Source organism: Rhinoraja longicauda, chromosome 16 (assembly GCF_053455715.1).
Source record: "Rhinoraja longicauda isolate Sanriku21f chromosome 16, sRhiLon1.1, whole genome shotgun sequence".
NCBI classification, from domain to species: domain Eukaryota; kingdom Metazoa; phylum Chordata; class Chondrichthyes; order Rajiformes; family Arhynchobatidae; genus Rhinoraja; species Rhinoraja longicauda.
Genome location: NC_135968.1, coordinates 4,516,678 through 4,534,012, shown reverse-complemented (window position 1 = coordinate 4,534,012; position 17,335 = coordinate 4,516,678). Strand labels below are relative to the sequence as shown.

The window sequence follows — 17,335 nt, the reverse complement described above, 5'->3', positions numbered from 1 at the left end:
CTTCATGTTACGGTTGTTCAAATCAATGGTGGATGAGTGGAGAGGAAATGGCGAGGTGACATGCTTCCTTGCAGCCTTCCTGGAGCAACACACTATTAAGATGAACTCGATTGAAGGCAGTGCCAAGCCTGTGATGGATTGGGTCGTGTTCATCAGTCTCTCCAGGTTACAAGCAGTCAAGAACAGACCAGTTGCCCTACCAGGCTGAGATGCATACCGTCAGAATACGTTCTATGGCACATCTTTGGCTGTTTGAGAGAATCATAGAGTCATACAGCACAGAAACAGACACTTCAGCCCAAATGGAGAAACAAAGAACTGCAGATGCTGGCTTTGTACCAAAGATGGACACAAAATGCTGGAATAACTCAGTAGGTCAGTCAGCATCCCCGGAGAAATAGGATGAATGACGTATCCGTTCCAAAAATGTCACCCACCCTTTTTCTCCAGAGATGCTGCCTGATCCGCTGAGTTACTCCAGCACTTTGTGTCTCACTTCAGCTCAACTCGTATGTGGCGTAGTCCCATTTGCCCACATTTGATCCATATCCCTTGAAACCATCTGCCTCAACTACCTCCTCTGGCAGCTCGTTCCATATACCCAACATCCTGTTGAAGTTGCCCTTTAGGTTTATGTTAAATTATGTCCCTTTCACTTTAAACATATATCCGCTTGTTTTAGATTCTGTGACTTTATGTATTCACCCCTATCTATTCTGCTTATTTTACACATAAGATCACCTCTCAGCCTCAGCGCTCCAAGGAATAAAGTCAATGTGGGGCCTCACCAAAGACTTGTAAAACTGTAACATAATGTCCCAACTTCTATACTGAATTCCCTGACTGATGAAAGCCAATGAACCAAAAGTCTTCTGTACCACCCTAGCCTGTGATGCCACTTTCAGGGAACTATCAACTATATGTACAAGAAAATAACTGCAGATGCTAGTACAAATCAAAGGTATTTATTCACAAAATGTTGGAGTAACTCAGCAGGTCAGGCAGCATCTCGGGAGAGAAGGAATGGGTGACGTTTCGGGTCGAGACCCTTCTTCAGTCTGAACTATATTCCTAGATCCCTCTGTGCTCTTACACTTACATGGGCTCAATGTTCACTGCTAAACCAATCTGCTATACCTCGCACTTATCTGTCTACCATTCCTCGACCCACGTGCCCAGCTGATCAAAATCCTGCTGCAACTTTTGATAACCATCGTCAATATAACCTGCTTTCATGTCAAAAGAGTATTTTATCAAAAGTCGAGTGTTTTATTGTCATGTGTCCTTAAATTGAAATAATGAAATTCTTACTTGCAGCAGCACGGTATGTCAACATAGTAGTCTGTAAAACCCACAATAAATAACTATACTGTGTGTGTGATATATAAATATATATTTATATAGAAAACTTTTTATGCAGAGAAAGGAATGTACGTGGAAGGGAAGGGGGGAAAGCAGAGAAACGGGTGCGAGTCCAGATAGGGCACGGGGAGGAGTGGAAAGGAGAGGGTTATATAGGGGGAAGAAGGGAGAGAGGAGGGTATGTAGCAACCTAGACTGCGAACATTCAACTCAGTCTGAAGAAGGATCCCAACCCAAACCATCGCCTCTCCATGTTAGCACTTTGTATCCTTCAATGTTCATACCATTGGGTTGCAAAGTCAAAGATCTAAACCCCAGACATGGCACAAAACTCACGATCCCCACTTTCCGACAGTAAAACATCATCAATCCGGCATGCAGGTATTCCAGACTATCAGAAGTTTGTTTAATTAATAAGCAACATACTTTAAATACACTAGTTATTAGACATTACACAATATTATAATATATTTCCCGGGAACCAGGGGCCCCTCTGAGCGACAGGGGTTGCTGCAAACGGCAACTGGTGAATCAATTACCCAACCATTGCAGTCCCAATTTTTTTTGCTGTTTATTGAAGCCATGTGGACATCCTGGGCTGATTCAGCATTTAATTGCCATTCCTAGTTCCCCTTGAGAAGGTGGTGGTGAGCTGCTTTCTTGAACTGCTGCCAGTCGTTGAGGTATTGAGAAACCCTCAATGGTGTAAGGGATAATGCGGCAGGATTTTGACCCTTCGACGGTGAAGTAACGGCGATACATTTCCAAGTCAGGATGGCGTGCATCTTGTGTTCCCATGGATTTGCCATACTTGTCCTTCCAGCTGGTAGAGGTCTTCGGTTTGGAAGTTGTCGTGGAGAATAGACATTCAAGGGATGCTTACCGGAAGACCAGATGAAACTCCAGGATGCAGAGAGGGACGCAAACCATGGTTTTGTCTTTGTACTGCCTTAAACCATAGGAACATTTCTGGAGATCCTGCTCTGGGAAAGTCCCAACGAGCTTATTAGTTCAAAGGAGCAGAATGAGGCCATTTAGCTCAGCGAGTCTAGTCCGCCATTCAATCATTTCTGATCGATCTTTCCCTCTCAATCCCTTTCTCCTGCCTTCTCCCCATAAGCCTTAATACCCTAATCAAGAATCCGTCAGTCTCCCCCTTAAAAATACCCAATCACTTGGCCTCTACCACTGTCTGTGGCAATAAATTCCACAGATTCACCATCCTTTGGCTGAAGAAATTTCCAATCTCCATTCTACATGTACATCCTTTTATTCTTAGGCTGTGCTCTCTGGTCCTAGACACTCCCACTAGTGGAAACATCCTCTCCACATCCACTCTATCCAGGTCTTTCACTATTTGTTAAGTTTGAATGAAATCCACCTTCACCCCTCTAAACTCCAGCGAGTACAAGCCCAGTGCCATCAAATGCTCATCATACATAATACACGTGCTTCACACTCTTCCTATGCACAAGCCAGTTTTGCGTGCACTATCTCCAAGTAGCAAGGGTCCAGGACTGTGAGCAAATATCATCCAGCATGAAACTTTCCCTTCAGACCAACTCCTCCATGCCAACCAAGATGCCTCATTTAAGTCCCATTTGCCTGTGTGTGGCCCATATCCCTCTAAACCTTTCTTATCCATGTACCTGTCCAAAAATCTTTTAAATGCTGTTAGAGTATCTGCCATAACTATCTCTTCTGGCAACTTGTTCCATATCCCACCCTCAGGTCCTATTTACATTTTTCCCTCTTACCTTTAAACTTATGCTTTCTGGTTCTTGATTTCCCCAATTCTGGGTAAAAGACTGTGTGCATTCACCCCGTCTATACCTGTCATGATTTTATACACCTCTATAAGATCACCCTGTTGCCTCCTGCACTCCAAGGAATAAAGTCCTACCTGCCCAACCTCTCCCTAATCTTGGCAACATCCTCAACTGTTTTCTGCACTCTTTCTAGCTTAATGACATCTTTCCTATTGCAGTGATCAAAACTGAACATAATTCTCCACGTGCTGCCTCACCAGCTTCTTGTACAATTTGTACAGCAAATATGTTTGGTTGAAGCCTCGGTATCCAGCTGGTGGATTTTATTTTAACTGAAGATATTGTGCGGCTGGGAAAATTATCATAAACTTTTCTTTCTGAAATGAGTTTTGAATCATAGAGAGATACAGCATGGAAACAGGGTCTTTGGCCCATTGAGTCCACTCTGACCATCGATCACCCATTCACACTAGTTCAATGTTATTCCACTTTTGCATCCACTCCCTGCATACTAGGAGCAATTTACAGGGAAAACATACAAAATCCATACAGACACCTGTCGTCATGGTCGAACCCAAGTGTCTGGCGCTGTGAGGCAGCTGATCGACTGCTGTGCCACAGTGGTTGTCTTGGACCAAACCTCTCGCCTTGTCCTTCAGTTGGCAATATATCTAGTTGGAACCTGAGCAAAACATTCAACCAGTAGGCGTTGATAAAATGAAACCCGCCACTGCAGGAGTTAAACAGCAGTGATATATTTAAGCAAAGCAAATAAAGACAAAACTAAAGAGTATTCAGCAGTTCAGTCGAGATTCCGATCAACACTTACAGGGACAGTTTTATTGTCTCTCTCTGAAGCACCTGAGAGGGGTCGAGTGGATGTGCCGGAAATCACAAAATGTTGAGACACAAGGAACTGCATATGCTGAAATCCTGAGTCAAATACAAAGTGCTGAAGGAACTCAATGGGTCAGGCAGCATCTGTGAAGGGCATAGACAAGTGGCGTTTTGGGTCAGGACACTTCTTCAGACACATTCTCAGCTTTACACATAGAGCATTAAAAAAAATACTGTCAGTCCAGATACTGTTCTAGTCCAGTCATCAGGTTATTAAAATAAGGAGAAACATGCCCCCAACTGAGTTTAATGCCTGGTATCCAGTCCTGGTAGTGATCAGCAACAAGCTCTCCTCTTGTCCTCTCGCTAGAGTTTCAGCAACGGTGAAGTTTAAATATCTTACATGAAACTCTCTTTACGCTGGTGTCTCAGGAGGTTGGATGCGTGAGTGAATCCCTTCCCGCAGTCGGCGCACGTGAATGGCCTCGCCCCAGTGTGGGTACGCTGGTGGATCTCCAGGTTGAAAGAGCGAATGAATCCTTTGCCACACTCGGAGCAGATGAAGGGCTTCTCCCCAGTGTGAATGCGCTGGTGTCTCAGCAGGGTTGACGACTCGGTGAATCCCTTCCCGCATTCCACACAGATGTACGGCCTGACCCCGGTGTGGATGTTCTGGTGCCTCAGCAAGGTCGACAAATTGGTGAACCTCTTCCTGCACTCCAGGCAGGCGAACGGCCTCTCCCCAGAGTGCATGCGCTGGTGGGTGACCAGGTGGACCGCCTGAATGAAGCCCTTCCCGCACTCGGAGCAGACGAAGGGTTTTTGAATGGCGTGGACCCGCTGGTGGATCAGCAGGTGGGTGGACTGAGTGAATCCCTCCCCGCACTGAGGGCAGATGAACGGCCTTTCCCCGGTGTGAACCCGCTGGTGCCTCTGCAGGTTAGAGGAGCGGATGAACCCCTTCCCGCACTCAGGGCAGCTGAACGGCTTCTCCCCGGTGTGGATGCGCTGGTGAGTCAACAGGTTGGATGAGCGGATGAAGCCTTTCCCGCACTCGGAGCAGGTGAAAGGCCTCTCCCCGGTGTGGATCCGTTGGTGCCTCAGTAAGGTCGATGACTCGGTGAATCCCTTGCCGCACTCGGAGCAGGTGAACGGCCTCTCCCCGGAGTGCATTCGCTGGTGGGTGACCAGGTGGACGGCCTGGCTGAAGCCCTTGCCGCACTCAGAGCAGACAAAGGGTTTCTCCCCGGTGTGGACCCGCTGGTGGATCATCAGGTGGGTGGACTGCGTGAATCCCTCCCCGCACTGAGTGCAGATGAACGGCCTCTCCCCGGTGTGGATCCGCCGGTGTCTCTGCAGGTTGGAGGAATCGATGAATCCCTTCCCGCAGTGAGGGCAGGTGAACGGCCTCTCGCCTGTGTGCGTCCGCTGGTGTTTCATCAGGTCACTGGATCTCTTGAAGTTTTTCCCGCAGTCGGAGCAGTGAAAGGGATTCATGGCTGCGGGAGGCAGGAGTGGGCAATCGGGAGGGTAAAACAGGGAACTTACTCTCTGTCACACAGGCAGCGGGTGAAAGTCCCTTCCCTGGCCTGACTGAAGCTCCGGATGCTCGGCGGCAGGAGGGAGCTGAGCGTCGGGGCTGCGGTTTAATCCGACGCCGCGGTTGGGTCAGGCCCGAGGAGCAGCTGCCGTCTGGGCGGAGGGTCGCTGCGAGCCCCGGGAACGCCGCGGGCCGCTGCACTGGGTCTGGGTCAGTCCCGGCCCTTCCTCTTCCCGCTCTCCAGCCGCGCTCCGCACCCGGAAATCCGCACCATTTCCTCATCCCCAGGGCGCCTCGCAGCACTCCCCGGGGAGACGCATGCGCCGTGTGGGACGCTTGTGCTGATAGAGTGCTTTCCGGCGCGCGGTGCAGACTGGGTAGAAAGACGGGCATTAAATCCGTCAAGTCAATTAGCATTTCCCTTCTGCAGATGCACAAATATCTTCAAAATCCAAAACAATAAACGATGTATAGATACTTCAAGTACAAACAGTAGAACGCCTGAAGCATTCACCAGCCTAAATTGCCGTGTAGTGAAAATTAACCTTTAAGTCCGAAGAAAGGTCTCGACCCGAAACGTCACCCATTCCTTCTCTCCAAAGATGCTGCCTGTCCCACTGAGTTGCTGCAGCATTTTACAGAAACATAGCACATAAGTGCAGGAGGAAGCCATTCGGTCCTTCAAGCCAGCACCGCCATTCATTGTGATCATGGCTGATCATCCACAATCAGTAACCTGTGCCAAACTTCTCTCCACATCCCTTGATTCCACGAGCCCCCAGAGCTCTATCTAACTCTCTGTTAAATTCATCCAGTGATTGGTCTCTACTGCCCTCTGTGGCAGAGAATTCCACAAATACACAACTCTCTGGGTGAAAAAGTTCCTTCTCACTTCAGTTATAAATGGCCTCCCCTTTATTCTAAGACTGTGGCCCCTGATTCTGGAGTCGCCCAACATTGGGAACATTTTTCAGGCATCTAGCTTGTCCAGTTCTTTTATAATTTTATATGTCTCTATAAGATCCCCTCTCATCCTTCTAAACTCCAGTGAATACAAGCCTAGTCTTTACAATCTTTCCTCATATGATAGTCCCGCCATCCCAGGGATCAATCTCGTGAACCTATGCTGCACTGCCTCAATTACAAGGATGTCAATCCTCAAATTAGGAGACCAAAAATGTACACAATACTCCAGATGTGATCTCACCAGGGCCCTATACAACTGCAGAAGAACCTCTTTACTCCTATACTCAAATCCTCTTGTTATGAAGGCAAACATGCCATTAGCCTTCTTCACTGCCTGCTGTACCTGCACGCCAACTTTCAGTGACTGGTGTATAAGGACACCCAGGTCTCGCTGCACTTCCCCCTTACCTAACCTGACGCCATTCAGATAATAATCTGCCTCCTTGATTTTGCCACCAAAGTGGATAACCTCACATTTATCTACATTATACTGCATCTGCCATGCATCTGCCCACTCACTCAACCTGTCCAAGTCACCCTGCAACCTCCTAACATCCTCTTCGCAGTTCACACTGACATCCAGCATTATGTCATCTGCAAACTTGCTAGTGTTACTTCTAATTCCATCATCCAAATCATTAATATATATTGTAAATAGTTGCGGCCCCAGCACTGAGCCTTGCGACACTCCACTCGCCACTGCCTGCTATTCTGAAAAGGACCCATTTATTCCTACTTTTTGCTTCCTGTCTGCCAACCAATTCTCTATCCATGTCAATACCCCACCCCCAATACCATGAGCTCTAATTTTGCTCACCAATCTCCCGTCTCGCACCTTATCAAAGGCTTTCTGAAAGTCTAGATACATTACATCCTTCATCCATTTTACTTGTCACATCCTCAAAAAATTCCAGAAGTTTAGTCAAGCAAGATTTCCATCATAAATCCATGTTGACTTGGACTATTCCTTTTACTGCTATCCAAATGCGTCATAATTACCTCTTTAATAGACAGTATAGGTCCGGAGTCCCGGGTGCCGCCTAACGGAGGTTGCGTAGCAACCCGCCTCCCGGCCCAGGCGGCCACCATTGGTGGAGCGAGAGCACGTGGCTGCTGGCTGGGTGAGGACAAATGGGGGGCATCACTTTGTCCCTTATTTGGGCATGAGATAGTTGGCACTCCTAATCTCCTGTGATGGAGATGGTGAGATCAAGAAAAGGGAGGGAGGTGTCAGAGATGGTTCAAGTGAATTTGAGTGCAGGAAGGAAATAGGTGGTAATGTTTATGAAGTCCATGAGTTCTGCATGGGTGCAGGTGGCACCGATGCAGTCGCCAATGTAATGGCTATGTAGCTCGGAGATAGGGCCAGTAAGAGTTAGATAAGATAGCTCTTCGGTAAGAATAAGAAGGCAGATTATTATCTGAATGGTGTCAAGTTCGGAAAAGGGTACAACGAGATCTGGGTGTCCTAGTGCATTAGTCACTGAAAGGAAGCATGCAGGTACAGCAGGCAGTGAAGAAAGCCAATGGAATGTTGGCCTTCATAACAAGAGGAGTTGAGTATAGGAGCAAAGAGGTCCTTCTGCAGTTGTATAGGGCCCTAGTGAGACCGCACCTGGAGTACTGTGTGCAGTTTCGATCTCCAAATTTGAGGAAGGATATTCTTGCTATTGAGGGCATGCAGCGTAGGTTTACTAGGTTAATTCCCCGAATAGCGGGACTGTCATATGTTGAAAGACTGGAGCTGCTAGGCTTGTATAAACTTGAATTTAGAAGGATGAGAGGGGATCTTATGGAAACATATAAGATTATTAAGGGGTTGGACACGTTAGAGGCAGGAAACATGTTCCCAATGTTGGGGGAGTCCAGAACCAGGGGCCACAGTTTAAGAATAAGGGGTAGGCCATTTAGAACGGAGATGAGGAAAAACTTTTTCAGTCAGAGAGTTGTAAATCTGTGGAATTCACTGCCTCAGAAGGCAGTGGAGGCCAATTCTCTGAATACATTCAAGAGAGAGCTAGATTGAGCTCTTAAGGATAGCGGAGTCAGGGGGTATGGGGAGAAGGCAGGAACGGGGTACTGATTGAGAATGATCAGCCATGATCACATTGAATGGTGGTGCTGGCTCGAAGGGCCGAATGGCCTACTCCTGCACCTATTATCTATTGTCTCGCTTCTAGCTTTCTTCCCCCCCCCCCCCCACATCCTCCACCCTCACGAAAATCAGTCGGAAGGAGGGCCTTGACCCGAAATGTCACCTATCCAAGTTCTCAATAGTTACTCCGGCACGTCTTTATTTTGTAAACCAGCATCAGCAGTTCCTGCTTCTCGAAAGATGCTGCCTGACCCGCGGATTTACTCCAGCACTTTGTGTCGTTTATTGTAAAACCAACATCTGCAGGCCCTTATTTCTCCGGAGTTGCTGCCTGACCCATTGTATTACTCCAAAACTTTGTATCTTATTAAATGGAGGAAACCTTAGGGCACATTCTCACTCGTTGTGGGGTAAGTGACGACTTGTAAAACACGCAGGAGCCTGCAATCATTCTGCTCCCCGCTCTCCATTCAACTACCGGGGGGACCGATTGCTTCCTGCACCATACACCGGAAATAACGTCCCAAACGTGCGCACGACCCACCCCATGGCACAGAAGCTTCGAGAAGCCTGGCTGCAGGTAGGAGAGTGTTGGGGTTGGAGGTTAATACACGTCGAGCCCGGGGAAACAGCACACACCGATGCGTGGGGGCAACAGAAAGGGTCGGAGCTCCGGAAACGTTAGGACAATCCACATGCCCACCCTCTCTCTCCCCCAGCGCTCCATAGCCGCGCTCCCCATCCCGGGCCTCGCCCGGAGCCACTGTCCGCCCCGACCCGGGGTACAACGCATGCGCGCTACAGTCACTGTGGTAGGGTAGAGCAGTTTCTGGCGCGCTGGGATTGTGGGTAATGAGCCGGCCATTGATTCCACTAACACCCATTCCTTCTCTCCAGAGATGCTGCCTGTCCCGCTGAGTTACTCTAGCATTTTGTGTTTTAGATTTGTTTACCTTAGATTTCACTAACACCATTGTTCTGCCACGTAGGTCTAACTCTTCGGCCCGCAATGTCTGTGCCAAATAGGATGTCAGGTCAGAGTGTAGAAAAATGGATCGGCATTTGCTGATACACACATTAAGGACACAAAGTGGTCGGTTTAGTTTAGTTTACTATATTGTCACATTTACTGAAAAGTAGCAATCTAACCTGTCAGTGGGAAGACAATACATGATTACAATCGAGCCAGTCGCAGTGTACAGATACATAATAAGGGAGTTAAAGAAGATCATCGTTAAAATAAGAAATGTTGCTGTTGGAGTAGAGATTTAAAAGTGTGTGGCAATGGTAATGTGTGATTGCAGATCCACTTCTGTTACTAGCACACAAATAGTCACCTGGGTTGGGCGCCATCTTATCATATCATATCATATCATATCATATATATATATACAGCCGGAAACAGGCCCTTTCGGCCCACCAAGTCTGTGCCGCCCAGCGATCCCCGCACATTAACACTATCCTACACCCACTAGGGACAATTTTTACATTTACCCAGCCAATTTACCTACATACCTGGAGTTTGAGTTTCAGGCAGCATCTCTGGAGAACATGGACAGGTGGCTTTTCAAGTTGTGACCCTTCTACACTCAGAGTTACCCAAAACGTCACCTATCCAGGTTCCCCAGAGATGCTATTTGGCCCGCTGAGTTACTCCACCACATCATGCCAGGTTAAACATATCTCCTCTGCCTCATGTGATCCATATTCTTCCATTTCCTGCATATCCACATGCCTATCCAAAAACCTCTAAAATGCCTCTATCGTATCTGTTGAGTCTGAAGAAGGGTCCCAACCCGAAAAGTCACCTATCCATGTTCTCCAGAGATGCTGCTTCACCCACAGTGACTGCGGCACTTTGTGTCCTTTTTTGTAAACCAGCATTTACAGTTTATTGTCTCTACTGTTGTATCTGTCTCCACCACCACTCCTGGCAGCGCATTCCAGGCACCCAGTGTAATAAAAAAACTTGCCCCATTCATCTTCAAACTTTGCCCATCTCATCTTAAAACTATGCCCTCTAGTCTTTGAAATGTCTCCCTTGGGGGAATGTTCTTTTCTGTCTACCCTAATCACCTCCTCAGAGGATAGAGTGCCCAAACACTGATGGGCTCTCATTATCCAACCGTAGAGATGGGCTAGCTTGAGTTGGGGCTCAGAATGGATAGGAAAGTTTGCGATTAATGTGGGTTAGTTATGCGGCCAAATGTTAAGTAAGTCAGGTAGCATCCGTGGAGCAAAAAAATAAAATTTCATTTTATATCAAAAATTTACTAATTATTAAGATGTTGAGCAAATTAGGACAGGGAGTTTGTGAAGTTGGGTTACATCAGCCATGTGAGGACAGATTAGAGAGCTAAGCTATGATTTCAGATCTCATTTCCATTGTGAAAATATCCTGAACCCAGAAGGCACGGCACAGTGGCGCAGCTGGTAAACCTGCTGCCTCGCAGTGCCAGAAGCCCAGGTTCGATCCCGACCTTGGGTGCTTTCTGCATGGAGTTTGCACTTTCTTCCTGGGTTTCCTCAGGGTGCTCTGATTTCCTCCCACATCCCAAAGACATGCAGGTTTGTAGGTTAATTGGCCCCTAGTGTGTAATGAGTAGATGAGAAAAAAGGAATGAGTGTGAAAGGGTGATTGATGGTTGGCCCAGAGTCAGTGTGCCAAAGGGTTCTATTTCTCTGCTGCATCTCTAATCTCTAAAAGTCCTTAAGAATACAATTTTAAATGATGTAATTATCAATTAACTTTGTATGTGCTGTATTTTGATCACTATCCCTCTCAAGTTCCATGTTATATCTGCCCTGGCCACCACTGCATTCATTTAACTTCACTGTGGAATAACAAGTGTCAAATCAACAGTCTTCTATTGTCATATATCCCAAAAGGGAACAATTAAATTCTTGCAGCAACACAACAGAGATGTAGAGATGTGAACATAGTACTCAGTCGACACTATAATAAACAAAAAAATGGAGTTCAATAATAAAAAAAACGAAGCAATATAGTACAAAAACAAACCCCTAGTGCAATCTAGGCAGTTTGTAGTTCAGCATTTCGTTGAAGTTCACAGTGTTCAGTAGCCTGAATGTTGTTGGGAAGAAACTGCTCTAGAACATTAACAGACAGGAGACACACCTGTGGGTTGCTCCTTCATTCAACAAAATCACAGATAATCCTATATTAAATCCATTTTCTAGTTTGATCCTGAAAATCAAACCCTTGAGTATTTAGAGATACAACATGGAAACAGGCCCTTTGGTCACCCATGTTCAAGTTTTCTTGGGAATGTGCACTGAATTCCAATGTCTCAGATCGCTGTTTACAGTAACCTCTCATTTTATGTTCTAAGGTTCCTTAATATGTGATCATGCCTCTAGTCTCACCAGTTTACACCATCTACCCTGTTAAATCCGCTCAGTATGTTTTATGTCTCTATAAGACATAGAAACATAGAAAATAGGTGCAGGAGGAGGCCATTCGGCCCTTCGAGCCAGTACAGCCATTCATTGTGATCATGGCTGATCATCCACAATCAGTAACCTGTGCCCAACGTCTCCCCATATCCCTTGATTCCACTAGACCTTAAGACATAGGAGGAGAATTAGGCCGATGTCTTTAAAGGAAAGTTGAATGAACGTAAAGGCAAGTGAAATCACCAGACTGATCTGTTTGGGGTGGCACGGTGGCGTGGCGGCAGAGCTACTGCCTTACAGCGTCAAGGACCCGGGATCGATCCTGACTATGGGTGCTTATCTGTATGGAGTTTGTACATTCTGCCCGTGACCTGCGTAGGTTTTCTCCAAGATCTTCGGTTTCCTCCCACGTTCCAAAGATGTACGTTAATTGGCTTGGTTTATTGGCTTGGTTTAACTGTAAATGGGTTTGATTTTCAGGATCAAATTAGAAAATGTTTCTAGATGTGTAGGGTAGTGTTAATGTGTGGGGATCGCTGGTCGGTGCGGACTCGGTGGGCCGAAGGGCCTGTATCCACCGTGCATCTCTAAACTAAACTGTTCTGAATTTCTATGATAATTTCTCGGTGATAACTGTTGTGAACTACTTTTACAGGGTATTAGAAGAAAATATTTCCAGATGGGAACTTCAAATCCAGCGTCACATCAAGTTCTCACAAAGTCACTCAGTTCATCAGCACTTGCATTTCATGGGAGAGAAAACGTTTGCCTGTATTGCCTCTGGGAAAATATTTCAAACATCAGTACAACTAGCCGGGCAGGGAGATTCGTATTGAGTGGAGGCATGGCACAGAAGTGCCTGTGGCATGAGTTTTAAACCGTTACACTGTGAGAGAAGAGATCTCAGCATTCACAGTGGGAGAAACTGAACACTTGCTGAGTTGATCAGAAACACCACAGAGTTGACAGTTAAAGGTTGAGAAATATTTTCCCAATCAAAGTGATATATTAGTAAAGGTTGACTGTTGGAAAATATTCATTTGCTTATCCCAGCAGAAATATTTTGCATCACATCGGGGAAGTGGTGCACTTATCTGTTCTTGTGCTCAAACCCCTATTCCTTACTGCAAATGGAACCGTTTCAGTATTCTAACTGCGGGAAACATGTTAAGCAATCCACTACCCTGATAACACATCAGCAGAATTACAACAATGAGAGGCCATTCAACTACTCATAGAACGGGAAGATATTCACTCTCTCGTCTCAGCTGATGATGCAACGTCAAGTTCACACCAGGGAGAGGCCGTTTATCTGCTCCGAGTGCGGGAAGGGATTCAGTCAATCGTCCCATCTGATGAGACACCAGCAGGTTCACACTGGGGAGAGGCCGTTCACTTGCTCCGAGTGCGGAAAGGCATTCACCCAGTCGTCCAATTTGGTGACACACCAGCGAATTCACACCGGGGAGAGACCGTTCACCTGCTCCAAGTGTGGGAAGGGATTCAGCAGATTATCCAGTTTAATAACGCACCACCGCGTTCACACAGGGGAGCGGCCGTTCACCTGCTCTGTATGTGGGAAGGGGTTCACTCAGTCATCCAGCCTGGTGATACATCAGCGAATTCACACAGGGGAAAGGCAGTACATCTGCTTGAAATGTGGGAAAGGATTTTGCCTGTCATCACACTTGCTAAGACACCAGCGGGTTCACACCAGGGAGAGGCCGTTCACTTGTTCCGAGTGCGGGAAGGGGTTCACTCAGTCGTCCAGCTTAATGACCCACCAACGGGTTCACACCGGGGAGAGGCTCTTCACTTGCACCGATTGTGAGAAGAGATTCAGCCGATTATCCAGACTGGTGACACACCAGCGCGTTCACACTGGGGAGAGGCCGTTCACCTGCACTGAATGCGGGCGAGGATTCACACAGTCGTCCAGCCTAGTGACTCACCAGCGTGTTCACACTGGAGAGAGGCAGTTCATCTGCTCTGTGTGTGGGAAGGGATTCAGTCGCTCATCCCACCTGCTGAGCCATCAGCGAATCCACACCGGGGAGAGGCCCTACACCTGCTCCGAGTGTGGGAAGGGATTCACTCGTTCGTCCCATCTGCAGAGACACCAGCGGGTTCACACAGGGGAGCAGCCGTACACCTGTGCCAAATGCGGGAAGGGATTCACGCAATCCTCTAACCTGATGATACACCAGCGAGTTCACACCGGAGAGAAGCCCTTCACCTGCCCCAAGTGTGAAAAAAGATTTCCAGATTCCTCTTACTTGCTGAGGCACCAGCGGATTCACACCGGTGAGAGGCCGTTCATCTGCACAGAATGTGGGAAGGGGTTCACTCAGTCATCGGCCCTTGCCAGACACCAGCGAGTCCACACTGGGGAGAAACCATTCACCTGCTCCCAGTGTGGAAAAGGATTTTCTCTGTCTTTCCACCTGCTGAGACACCAGCGAATTCACACTGGAGAGAAGATTTAAAAGACTGGGATATAAAGTATTTAAACGTTGTGGTTACTGAGACTGGTTATGTTCTGCGATTCTTGCTGCTGCTAATCACGCCCAGAATTAATCCCTGGTCATTGGCACAGTTCGGGTTTATTTCTGTTGATGCTGAGAACCCCTGTGGTTGGGCAGTTTAATATTGGCACACTCCGACTTGTGTAATAGGCGACTTACGTAAATGAGCATTTACGTAACCAATTCTTTAAGCCCACTGATGCCCATGTGGTCTCCCCGGCAAAGTTCCCACCTGATCTCCACAGCGGAGTTCCCATTTGATCCCTGTGGTGGAACTCCCGCCTGGTCACCACAGCGGAGTTCCTGCCTGGTCACCACTGTGGAGCTCCCGCCTGGTCCTGTTGGTGGAGCTCCTGCCTGGTCTCCGCGGCAGAGCTCCCACCTAGTTTCCCAGTCGGATAGTAAATTTGCACCTGCGCAGTATCACTTCTATTTCCGAATTGCATACCATCTGATTTATGCAAGGGTCTGCAAGACATAACCCTTACGTAAGTCGGGGATGTGTCTGTATTATAGATGTACGATAAATAAATTAGTTCTGTTGTCAACATACTGTACAGCAATTTGTGAATTTATGAAAGGCGCTCCAGGAAAATATATATTTTTTTAACAAAGTTTATTTCTGATTTTTTATTAATACAGTTTTGACAATTCAATGCATTAACACATTAGTGCTGATAGATATCCCACCACCCACAATATCATTCAGAGGGTATACAACTTAAGATATGCAAGGAAAATAAGTAAACATAAACATAAGCATAAAAAAAAAGACAAAGTAAAAAAAAATTAAGCCAATAAACAAATAAATAGATTCTTTAAAAAGATGAATTGTTAGAGGTTTAAAGCAGTACACCATATTATCTAGGGCACTAACACGCATAAAAAGAGAAGAGGGAAGCAGAAAAATCGGAATGTTAAGACTTATCAGGGACCATTGTAATACTTCAATTCCACTCTTAATTACATACACACATATCAGACTCTCCTCAATCATAAAATTATCAGAGCCTAAAGCATCAATACAACTAAGAAAAGGTTGCCATATCAATGTAAACTTGTCAGCTGATTCCCTAACAGTATACCTAATCTTCTCCAATTCAATAAAATACAACATATCCCTAATCCACTGTGCAAATATTGGAGGGTTACAATCTTTCCATCTGATCAACATTTCTCGTCTGGCCACCAGCGTGGCAAAAGACAAAAGATTTAGTTTATTATTATTTAATGCTAAATTTTGTGTTACCACACCGAATAAAGCAAGGGGAGCTGATGGTTCTAAGGATTCATTAGTAGTTTGGGAGAGCATATCGAATATTAATTGTCAAAAATTAGATAACTTAGGATAATCTCAAAACATATGAATTAAAGTGGCTTGGTTCTGCCTGCAGCGGTCACACATGGAGTCTATATTTTTGTGTGAATTGGGCTAGCTTAGCTGTGGTCCAGTGCAGTCGGTGGAAAATCTTAAACTGCATAACAGTGTGCTTCATGCATATCGAAGATGTGTATATACCCCCAATCATCTTTGACCAGATGGAGTCTGAAATTTTCATACCCAGATCCCCTTCCCACTGCTCTTTTAGGGAGTTAAGACTTGCCATGTTTTCTCTCGTTAATAAAGAATATGTCACCTATCTTTCCCTTTCTGAATGATGTGATGTCATTCATTGAGTCAAGGAGTGTGTCTGAGGGCTGTGAAGGGAATTGCGTGATATTAGAAGATATGAAGCTGCGGATTTGCATATACCTAAAGAAGTGTGACCTAGAGATATTGAATTTCTGAACAATCTGCGCAAAAGATGCAAACAAACCATTTATAAACATGTCTTTAAATGAACAGACCCCATGATTGAGCCAAGCACTGAATGAAGCATCTGTTGAAGGTGGCAGGAATGCATGGTTCCTTACAATAGGAGTGATTATTGAGAATTTACAGATATCAAAGGATTTTTCCATATTTTTAAAGAATTAATAACAACTGGGTTACAAGTGTATTTGGTAATAGGCTCTGGATATGGCAGACCTGAACATAAGGCAAATAATGAGGTGTTCTTACAAACGTCTCTCTCTAGAATTAGCCAGTCAGGTACAGTGGTTAACACATTTCTTTCCATCCAATAAGAAATACCTTTAATATTTGCTGCCCAATAGTAGAACTGAAAGTTTGGCAGTCCAAGCCCTCCCACCTGATGAGGTCTCTGTAGTATAGCTTTGCGTATATGTGGATTCTTTTTATTCCAAATAAAGGAAGAAAGCTTTCCATCCAGAGAAATGAAGAACGTTTTAGTTAAGAAAACTGGTATACACTGAAATATATAAAGAAGCTTGTGCAATATGTTCATTTTTATAGTGTTAATCCTACCTGCCAGAGATAGAAGTAACAGATCCCAATGGTCAATATCCTCTTTCATAGAGGACAGGAGAGGGGGAAAATTTGCTGAGAAAAGGTTATTAAATTTATGTGTGACCCTGATACCAAGATATTTTATTTTGACCATGCACACTTTAAACGGGACCATACGTATAAACAGGAATTCTCTTGATGCCAGATTTAAGGGCATCAATTCACTCTTTTGTGTGTTAACTTTGTAGCCAGAGATTTTGTCAAATTTACTTAAGAGATTAAGAACTGCAGGAAGAGATGAGGAAGGATCAGACAAATAATGTAACATATCGTCTGCATATAGCTAGACTTTATGTTCCAACCCTGCCCTTGTAATACCTTTAATATCTTTATTGCTACGTAAGGCTATAGCCAATGGCTCAATTGTAATCGCAAAAAGATGGGGGGACGGTGGACAACCCTGCATTGTCCCTA

The 17,335-nt window shown here is 45.8% G+C and overlaps 2 protein-coding genes across 2 annotated transcripts in view; one reads left to right on the top strand and one right to left on the bottom strand.

Moving 5' to 3' along the window:
• The window catches only part of LOC144601464 (uncharacterized), a 97,747-nt gene extending 82,688 nt beyond the window's left edge, over positions 1-15,059 (top strand). The window contains 6 exon segments of the mRNA XM_078413611.1: positions 4,612-4,727; positions 4,908-4,979; positions 5,073-5,243; positions 5,443-5,718; positions 13,008-14,388; positions 14,391-15,059. Of these exon segments, the coding sequence (XP_078269737.1) occupies positions 4,612-4,727; positions 4,908-4,979; positions 5,073-5,243; positions 5,443-5,718; positions 13,008-14,388; positions 14,391-14,633 (2,259 nt within the window). The 3' untranslated portion in view covers positions 14,634-15,059.
• LOC144601113 (uncharacterized) lies at positions 984-5,821 on the bottom strand. Its single transcript, XM_078413064.1, has one exon. It carries the CDS (start codon positions 5,463-5,465, stop codon positions 4,368-4,370), a length of 1,098 nt encoding a protein of 365 aa, XP_078269190.1. The 5' UTR covers positions 5,466-5,821; the 3' UTR covers positions 984-4,367.
• Positions 15,060-17,335: the final 2,276 nt, after the last annotated feature.